This window comes from Diachasma alloeum, unplaced genomic scaffold, assembly GCF_001412515.2.
Source record: "Diachasma alloeum isolate Michigan unplaced genomic scaffold, Dall2.0 Dall_scaffold_00176, whole genome shotgun sequence".
In the NCBI taxonomy this organism is placed as follows: domain Eukaryota; kingdom Metazoa; phylum Arthropoda; class Insecta; order Hymenoptera; family Braconidae; genus Diachasma; species Diachasma alloeum.
The window spans coordinates 1,460,598-1,470,853 of NW_021680342.1; the positions used below are offsets into that span (position 1 = coordinate 1,460,598).

At 37.4% G+C, this 10,256-nt stretch overlaps 1 protein-coding gene across 3 annotated transcripts in view; it reads left to right on the forward strand.

The window, feature by feature from the left end:
• Positions 1–10,256, forward strand: part of LOC107036481 (protein dead ringer) — a 112,926-nt gene that overhangs the window by 80,946 nt on the left and 21,724 nt on the right. For all 3 annotated transcript variants that reach the window (XM_015254487.1, XM_015254470.1, XM_015254478.1), the window contains exon 4: positions 8,217–8,289. In XM_015254487.1, the coding sequence (XP_015109973.1) occupies positions 8,217–8,289 (73 nt within the window). The remainder of the gene's footprint in view (positions 1–8,216; positions 8,290–10,256) is intronic.

Consider the following 10,256-nt stretch of genomic DNA (forward strand, 5'->3'; position numbering starts at 1 on the left):
TAATATTTCCAGCTACGAACATAAAAAAATTCAAGTCTATCGGGGGAGATGAGTGTGTGAGGGAGAGAGAAGGAGGTGAGAAAGAAGTAGGTGACCCTTTGCGACTCTTTGCTCTTCGTTTTCTTTGTGGGGCCCGACATCTGGCCGAGGTCAAATACCGAATCCCTCCACTTGTTTTACTCGTTTTTCTCTATTATTCCGTTCTCCACGTCAGGTTCGTTTTTTTTCTAAGAGAGACATTCGGTTGTTATTGAAATAGTTGGAATAAAAAATATGTTAAATCCGATTTTTTTTTTGAATTAAGAGATGAAATAAAATATTAAATGCGGGGGAAATAATAAAATATCGTCATGACATTTATGTTGAAATGTTGAATGTTCACTCGACGAATTTTATAGCGCATAACTTGAGAATAGAAACCGAGTATTAAGGCTCGGGGGGGAGAAGCTCAAAGGATTCGAGTGATCGGATTATCACCCGCAGACTCCCTTTTTCCAATTTTCCACGAAAACAAGATATCAGGATGAAAGGACTCCTCGTCGATTGATATTTTGTCCCAATAATAGGTATCCGCGGTGAACCGTAAGACTCGACAGGACTCACCAGCCACAGCTATACCATCAGTTTACGTTCTCTCTCTCATTTCCCCCCGCTCGCCCTTCTCTCACAACGTCTCTTGTGCCTCTTCTTTTATACTTTTTATTTCTTTTCATCAAACAATGTTTGTGCGCATGTCCTTCTGGTCATTCAGACCACTCGGGGAATTTCCACGAAGTGACTACAATCACTCCGAAGGCCGCAATTATCGGCAGCCCTCGATTGACCCGAGTTATTATCCTGGAACGATCATTGGACCGAGAAACTGATACTGGGGATGAACAAAAAGGGCGAGTGATATCCTGCTTTTGTTTTTAAAATTTTTTTTCATCAAATTGCGATTGACAATGGCAGTTTCACACGACTTTTTTTTTTGCTGAATAGGAATTCTTCTCATTGCTAAGATTTTTCATAATTTTCCGTAGAATGGTGGAACATTATTATTGAAATTCCGAGGAAAAATTTATAAATTCTTTTTCTCACGCCATTTAATTGACAAATTTGATAATTGAAAATAGTTGAATCCACATTGTGGTCTGCACCAAACAGTAAAAAATACTTGGATATCCTCAAAACACAACATCAAGAATTCAAATGCAGCAGTAACTGAAATTTCAATAAATTCCCAACAGTGCATTCAAAAGTTTCATGCAAAGCTCCACTTGAAAGGTCAGTTGCCCAACATTTTCCTCGAATACGTGGATAAAAAAAATTACGCAAAAAAATTCAACAGCAATATGCTCGAACCCTCTAATTAATTTTATCAACCCAACAATTCTCACTCCTGCAATTTGAATAAATTTTCAAAACTCAATAAACCACCAATTTCGTCTCTCGCATTGTTAACCTCCATTTCCTCTGTTTGTTAATTTTTTTCCACACACTAGTTTCCAAGAAACTGCGCGCCATTTCCATTGATTCCTAACCAACAAGCGTATTATCGATTTGGAGGATCAGCTCGGTGGATGCTCGCGCGATACCATAAAAAAAAAACAAGAAAAAACAGAAACGTAAAGAAACGCGCTCGATCACCCCCTCGTAATACATGAAAAACAGTTTGTATGGAGATTTTTTTTCATACACAGAGGGGCGTAACGGGTGTTGTACGCCACTAACGTAATAATGATTATAATTGGCCTACTCGCTATCTTCAATGCCTGGAAGCCCGGCTAATGGTAGCCGTGCGCGGTATTATGGCCGCGTATACCAACGGACCCCGGGTACCACTTGAAGCGACGTATAAACGCCAAGCGATCTTGATATCCCCACTACGAATGCTATTCGTATGCGTGTTGGTCAGCAGTAATATGTGCATATGTGTGTATTATGATGGCAAGAGGATATCCCCCGGGCTCATTCTGCCTTCTGGAAGGAGTCAAATGACCGGATAAGGGTCGTAGGATTTTCCACACAACGAAATGAGCATAATAATTTGTTTTAATTTTTTTTTTCAATTATTATTTTCTCAATTTATTCACATTCTACATTTCAATTAGCCTCGCCATAGCTCCTTCCGCTGAGCGAAATCCCGATAATTCTCGGGTTGTTTCTCCTGATGCATATTCTGCATTCATTTTTTTATATTAGAAAAATATGGGTTGAGGATTTCTAAGAATCTATTACAGTTTGGTACAGACCACACTAGAGATTCGACCATTTTCAATCATCAAATTTGTCAATTGAATTACGTTAGAAAAATTTGATGAAAATTATTATATTTTGCACAGAATTATTACTTTTTTTAGACATTCGTTGTTTATCAGTAAATAACTAAAATTGTTTAAACTTTTGGAAACCTTATTTTTTTGGGCATGAAGTAGATTTCCCGTAAAATTCTAAATATGAATAAATTTTCTACAATTCCGAGCAAATGGTTTTTTATGGAAAATGTATGTTTATAAATTATTTATATAAAATGCTCGTAATTTAAAAAAAGACAATTTTCTAATTATTTTTTCAGAGTTTTAGAATGTTCTCTAACGGGTTAATATCGAAATTCAGACCTGCAAAGTTTAAATAATAAAATCATTGTAAAATGTCGGGAAAGTTAGGGTCAAATGGGGCTCAAATGAAAGCTCTGACGTTCAACTACAAAAGTAGAAAAACAGTTCAGAAAAGTACTTGGATATCCTCAAGTGTAATGCAACGAAAAGGTGACTTCCTTGAACGAAAAAAGCAGGAAAATATTTTTTACGTTGCTTTCATCATCATCATTTTTTTCAAATTAGGTTTTTTCTAAATTAGGTTCGGTCTGGCATGGTCTGCAACGGCCTTTGTAGTGTGTTTTACCAAATATTAGATTTTGCAGTGGTTCAATTTATCATCAACATTATGGTTTTGGGTTTTTCTTAGGCTGTAATTTTATTAATTTTCATATTTATGTATTATTCCTAGCGGTTTCATGTTCTTCGAGACCAAGAATGCATTTATGATGATTAGTCTTCTTATTTATTTTTGCTCTACATCTCAATTAGCTTTTTTAGTGTTGCTCAAACTGTACAACATAAGGATAATTGAGGAGATTGTGTTAATCCTTTTGGTTTTTGCCTGATGGTATTTTCACATTCATTTTTTACCAACTCGATACATTTTATTGTTGGATAATCCAATTGAATGAGAATCCGAAACGCATCAGAATTTTTTTTCTTTCGTTGTTATTTCGTTAATGCATTTTTAGTTCTACGCATATATATTATTTGACATTTGAAAAAAATATGAAACTGATATTGAAACTCTATAAATGTCATTGTTTCAAAGCACAATTCAATGGCGATCTGACTTTGTTGCAATTTTATCAGCCCTGTCAGAGCTAAAATGTGACCTAATTCCGCTCTGAGAACTGATAACCATTATGACAGTGTATGAATGTTACTTTGTTGTCCAAATGACATTTTATGGTCGTCGTAAAGCGTTGAAATGTTTTTTACTTGAATCGTTAACCGAATTGGAATGATGGAAGTGGAATTGGAAAAACATTGTGCATGAGGTTTGCAATGAGGAATGTCTTGATGGCAAAAAAATGGGGACTTTTGCATTGACTTCACGAGGTGTTGAGACCCTGGTGGAAACTACGCATAGATAATATCATTCATTCAGTATTTACCAGATGTATGGAAACATTCGCAACATTCAGTACTTGCCCATATAATAGTTTTTATTATTTATTCCATTGCAATACTAATATGGAACATCCCGAGGGCAACACTATTTTCATATTTTTTTTCAAATTTCTGTGAAGTAAAAAAATTCACGAAAAGTTGATCCAGTGACTTTTTTTCGTAGTAGTTTTCGAAGATCGTCAAAACATTCTGTTGAAAATCACCCTTGGGTTTGAGTAATCGTGTAGTGCATTGACATTCCAGAATTTTGAGGAGAGCACTGTTGAAACAATTTGGCCTGATTTTCCGAAAAAAGATCTTGACTTCTATTTGAGGGGAAAAAGTCAATGGAATTTCAAGTTTTGACGACAAGTCCAATTTTTTTAGCGGCAGGAAGACGAAAATTCCACAATTTGTATGAATTTTCAATGGCAAAATTCCTTGAAATTCTGGTGACATCATAATGGAATAAAAATGTCCAAAAAGTATACCGGAAATTTCACTAGTGCACAAATTCTTTTTTCCACACATTGAAAGTTCGCACTGTCTGTATCCACATTCATTGAAACCGAAATGTATTCTCGAATGGTCTATAATATTTTATGTCATCACTCCATCCAGACGTCGAGTTTGAAGCACGCTGCCCCCGTCGTGCGATAAACTCAACTTATTGCACGGTGTGACATAAAATTAAAAAGTTGAAAAAGCAACTCAAACCAATTATTCAAACATCAAACACCATTTGAAATGTTCGCATCCTCGTGTTAACTATCGCCCGTTCACAATTAACAAATTATTCCTCAAACGACTCACGAGTCCGCAGTATCTCTTGTCGACCCTCAAAACCCCTGAAAATCCATACAATAATGCGACAAGCACGTGAATGGAGGTGGGAGGTTCACTCACAATCAGCCCTCACTATCGCTCCCGGAAGACGGCCAAGTTGGGCGCACACTGGAGAGCCCCCATCAGTATCGGTACATCTCTTTGGGGTCTATATGGCAAAAGAGTTGCGCATCGATAATTATTGCTCGTAAAACTTAGTCAGGCGAATGGCTGCGCCAAATACAATATACACCTCCATACACTAGTGCTTTTGTGTTTGCCTGAAACGTATTTTTTCATCATTGTTATTGCGTTTAAAAATTCAAGAGGATAATTCGGAGCGAAAGAAAAAAGTACAGATAAAAATGTTTAAAGATTCAACAATGAAAAATTCGAATATACAACGAGAGTGGATACTTCTTGCAAATGTTTATCAATTTATGTTCTCATGAAGTCGTAAGGAATTAAGAAAATGCCAATTCAGTGAAGAAATTAATGAAAACTGCAAATATCAGTTTTATTCAATTCCAGATGTGAAATTGAATAAAATATTGTTCACAATATTCATTGAAGAAATTCCCGAAAAAATATATTCAACAAAGTCAAAGGAATTCAAAGTCGTAAGGAATTGAAAAAATGACAATTCAGTGAAGAAATTAATGAAAACTGCAAATATCAGTTTTATTCAATTCCAAATGTGAAATTGAATAAAATATTGTTCACAATATTCATTGAAGAACTTCCCGAAAAAATATATTCAACACTTCAAACTCAGAGATAGAAATGAGGAAACGATGACTCATGATACCCTTTTACAGAACCGTAGGATAATTTTAATAAAAAATTTCTCTCCGTGTATGGGGGTGGCAAGACTTCCGGCAGAACTGAAATTCTTGCTTGCAAAAAAGTTGCTAACTTGAGCGAAGCACTTGAGTATCCTTAAACTCGAAAATTTAAATGAATGCACACAGAGGGGAAAAGGTCAAGAGCCTTCGATTAACGCTCTTCGCTGGGCCGATTATTATTCACGTGCCATTATATGCGCATACAAGGTTTTAAGGGGAAGAAGTGGGGCGGAGCCGGTGGGCATGCATCTTTCAGAAGTTTAAAACGAAAAATAAATAAATATTTGAAAAAAGGAAGAGAGAGGATACTTGTGGGGTCTTTATTTGCCTCTCTCGTTGTTCCGGACCCTTTTTCCAGGGCTGCCGTCAGTCCGCTCAACTATAGATCAATCAATACTGCTTGAACCCAAACGATCCCCCCCTCCCTCCCCCTCCCCACCCCCTCGCCATTACTCTCTCTCTCTTTCTCTCACTCTCTAACGAGCCTCGTATCTCTTGGTAAACCTCCTTGAGTACTTAAATACAAGAGAGAGGGAGAGAGAGCTCAAATGAAGAGGCACACGATGGAGAGGCATGAAAAAACCAAAGAAAATGGTTACAAAATGGCCCTTGAGAAATGCCGCGTTCATGAGGGAATTGCGGTGGGGGTGAGAGGGTATGGGAAAGAGATACGGGGGCGTTGCCGAGGTGAGATGAAACAAAAAAATTGAGCGGAGCGATGCGCGGTTTGAGGGGAGGGGGATTGGGAACAAATGAACGGGCGATCAAGATCCTGCCACCCGGATCATTTCTCAGGTCCTCGTTCCACCTTTTGCTTGATTACCCCGGCGCATGGATCATTGATGGCCTAAACTTGGGGGGGATATCAATCCTCGATATTATCGATTGTCAGGTGAATGGAATGGGTGAACCACCTGTGTTGTGACATCCTCTATTTATCCTTTTGTTTGTTCTAATTTCGGGCATACAGTGTTTGGAAAACATTAAATTTTCGGGGACAGTTGGATCGTCATTTTCAGGAGAGTGATATTCAATTTGATTTAAGGGGAAACAATAATGAAGTTTTCGATCGCACTGAAAATTTAATAGAATTCCAAATTTTGGAGGACGAGGATTTTCCCATTTACTTGAATTTTCAAACAAATTATGCAGAATTTTTCTTCAATTGAAAATTAAAGAATCTATTCACCTGAATTCTCCTGATTTCGTTCAATTTTCGAGGAATAATTCAACTGACATTTTCGGTTTCCACTGATTTCTTCATTAAATTGTCATTTTTCGAATTCCTCAGAACTTCATAAGAACAACAACATGACAAAATTTCCCAGCAGTATACTGGTAATTCCAGCCAAAAATTTCATATAATGTGAAGTTCATCTATTCTGTCTGACGGATGATCCCTACTTATTTAAAATATAAAAAAGAACTTTTGAATTTTTATCTTTCTCTATTTTCGCTTCTTCACTCGAGTTTAAACTAGCAAGAATGAACGACCACCTTCCTTAATTAATTATCCCCAAATTCCCCCGGGGATAATATCTCATATTCCTGAATTGAGTCGAGCCGAAATTTATCGGCATTTCGGGTGGGGAAAGGGGGTACCATGCGCGAAAATGTTTGCGCTCAAGGGGGGGAGGGGGATTGATGATGATAGGCAGTCAAAGATGAAGAAAATGAAGTAGAGAAAAAATAAAACAGTATTTTTTTGGCGGCGCGCGGGCGTTCAAGGGGTGGCAGTGTGGGGGCCCAGGCATTATAAAAGCAATTAGAGGGTTTCAGATTAGATATAGCACATCGTACATAACAAATATGATAATACGCCTCGCTATGGCCTCAAGGGTCTCCTCTTGGGACCAATGGGTGGGGGAGGAGAGAGAGAGACGGGTTAAACGGAATCATTAATAATCGGAGTTAACTAATCTGTCCGTCGCTATGAGCACGCTCGTTTTCACTGCTGTTTTTATTACACACACGCGCGTAATGTTTCACTTTGAGTCCGAAAGAATTTTTTTTTCAACTCCACCTACTGTTGGAGAAAGACGTTTTTTTAAATGAATTTCTTCTCATCATTTCCCTTCAGTTTCATTCATCCGACATCATGGGGCAATTGAATGAAATTATTTATTGGATATTTTGAGGTGAGTGATTACGCTGTTGGAAATTTCTTAAAATTTCAGTGTCATCTAAATTCTCGATATCGTGAGTTTGAATTTCATTTAAGGATGTCCAAGTGTCTTTTACATTTTCAATCATCAAATTTGTAAATTAAATTGCTTGGGAAAAATTTGACAAAAATCATGAATATTCGGCTTCGTTCAAATTACATTTTGCACAGAATGATTTTTTTAAACATTCGATGTTTATAAATAAATTATTGCAATTGTGTAAACTTTCAGATACCTTATTTTTTTAGTAAAATTCTGAATATTACGATCCCGAACAAATTATTTTTATGGTGGAAAATTGAACACCAGATACAATTGAATTTTCAATAAATTGAGAATTCAGTGAAATTTTAACCTCGGTTTTCCCAAAATCGAGAATCTTTTGGATATTCAACTAATTAACTGATTCATCAGTAAAGAAATATACACGAAATTAATGACTTTGTCGTTTTTAACAATTTCAAAATTGTTTACTTGAAATTTCAAGAGTCATTTCCCAACAGTGTAGTTATCAAATAATACAAAAACCAAAGAGATCCTGCGAATGAATGCCGAAAAAAAATTGCGAAAAATATGTGAAATTATCACCACCAAAATTATTCATTTCAGGCTCAAACATTGATTCATAAAATTAACCAAGTGCCAAAATAACTCGTTTTCTATTTAAGTAATTCATCTGTTTACAGCTGTACGAGATAAACGACGATCCAAAGCGCAAGGAATTTCTCGACGATCTCTTCAGTTACATGCAAAAACGAGGTGAGTTTAAAAAAAAATGTAAATCCAACTGAAAACGGTAAAGTTGAAAAAAAACACGATGGCGCGTGAGTCAATTGAGCAAGAACGTCGGTTTACCTTAGCAATCTCGATCATTCGAAATATGACGAAGTTGATGGAATTAATCGTGCAAATATTAGTTTTAACGATCGACGTTCAAGGCTCGAATCACTTATTCGTTGGCAAATATACTGGAGACTGTCTCCTCTAACTCACTGGGGCACGTGTACATTAACGTTTCATACGGTTTCGTCTTCGTCAACTATCTTGTGATGAATTGCGTCTGTCTTGGCACCGATTCCATTCACGCAAATTAATTTTCGCGGTTGGAGAAAAGAAAAAGAGAAAGATATGAGAAGGATGCGGTAATTTCGTTGGATCTCGGCCCGGTATCTTCATTGGTGAAATAATCTCCATTCACTCATAATTAATGCGAATCAATTACAATAATTATTTATTAATCAGGCACTCGTGGCGAATGAGAAACATGATTATTGAATCATGAATTATCCACTAGAGGCATTGAACACAAGTGCATTGAATTTATTCTCGGTATCGCGTACACGTGTGCAAAATGCCCGCATCGAGGCGTTTCCTGAACACGTGGGTTCGATTTTGGTGCGCGGGAAAATCGTTATAAAACGTTAGGAGTTGTCGCTAAACCGACATGTGATAAACCATTACGGAAGTCGTATTCTCTGAAATGTGTCATGACAATAATAATTCGAATGTGCATGTGTCCACTGGAATTAAACGAGAATTAAGTGCCCCAGCTGGGGCTCTTAACCCTTCGTTTTCCTTCATTTTTTTCACCCTATTCTTGGGTTTTGACTTTTGGAGTGACACGGGATTTTTCATTCTCCCCCCAATGATAACTTGGGCGATATCTTCGGTTTGTTTGGGGAGTGTCTGCACACCGGAAATCACTTGGCCTCTAATTATAAACATGGCGACGCGTCCATCAATCAACCGGCGGGAGATGGCTTCTATCTTTTCTTGAGGGAAATTGTTGGAGACGTCGGTCTATTATTGTGCATGAAACATTTAACTTCAATTATTCCGAGATCAGAGCAGGAATTTTGGAATTAACTGAATTAATTTATTCATATCTTCTCTGAATAATTGATAAACGTGAATAAATATGCCGTAGAATTCTCAATATTTTACTGCTTCTTGAGGTTTAAAAAAGTAAACAGCTGAAGCTACAGTAGAAACGTCAAGATAGAGTCGAACAGAACCAAAAAAAAAAGAACTTTCAGTTTTACGAGGAATTTTTGTAGAATGAGGTATTGACAAAAAAAATTAAAAGAATGTCACGTACCCTAAACTTTCGAAAATCGGTTGCTTCACACCGCCCTCCTGTGAGCCCCCATTATATTCCATCTCGGGGGCCCTCCACTCACAATAATTCAACACTAACGTAATACACGACGCCTCGGAGCCGCCAAGCGAGCGTATAAAAGGATCATTCATCACCCCCCGCGTCTCAGCATCGCTGGTCCCCGTGGCCCAACAATTTGTGCTCCTATCACCACTGCATCCCCCTGTCGATAACCTCCTCCATAATTTTCTCCGTCTCATTCATCCACCTGCAACTCAAACACCGATCGAAACATTTTAATCATTTTTTTTTCATATTACTTTCTCTCTAACGGCTTTTTAATTATTCGGTATCAACGCGACCAAGTCACTGACAAATCGATGCACCAATGCCAGATGTATACGTTGTCGTTATAAATCTCCAGGCATTTAATATGCAAATCTCGCCCTCTAACACCCAAGGACCCAACAACTTATATTACTTGGATTTTACTTTTTTTACAGCTTCAATTTTTCTTCACTTTTTATTTTCCCCTCTTCATTTCGTGTATAACGTTTCTCACCTCTCTCTCTCTCTCTCTCTCTCTCTCTCTCTCTCTCTCTCTCTCTCTCTCTCTCTCTCTCTCTCT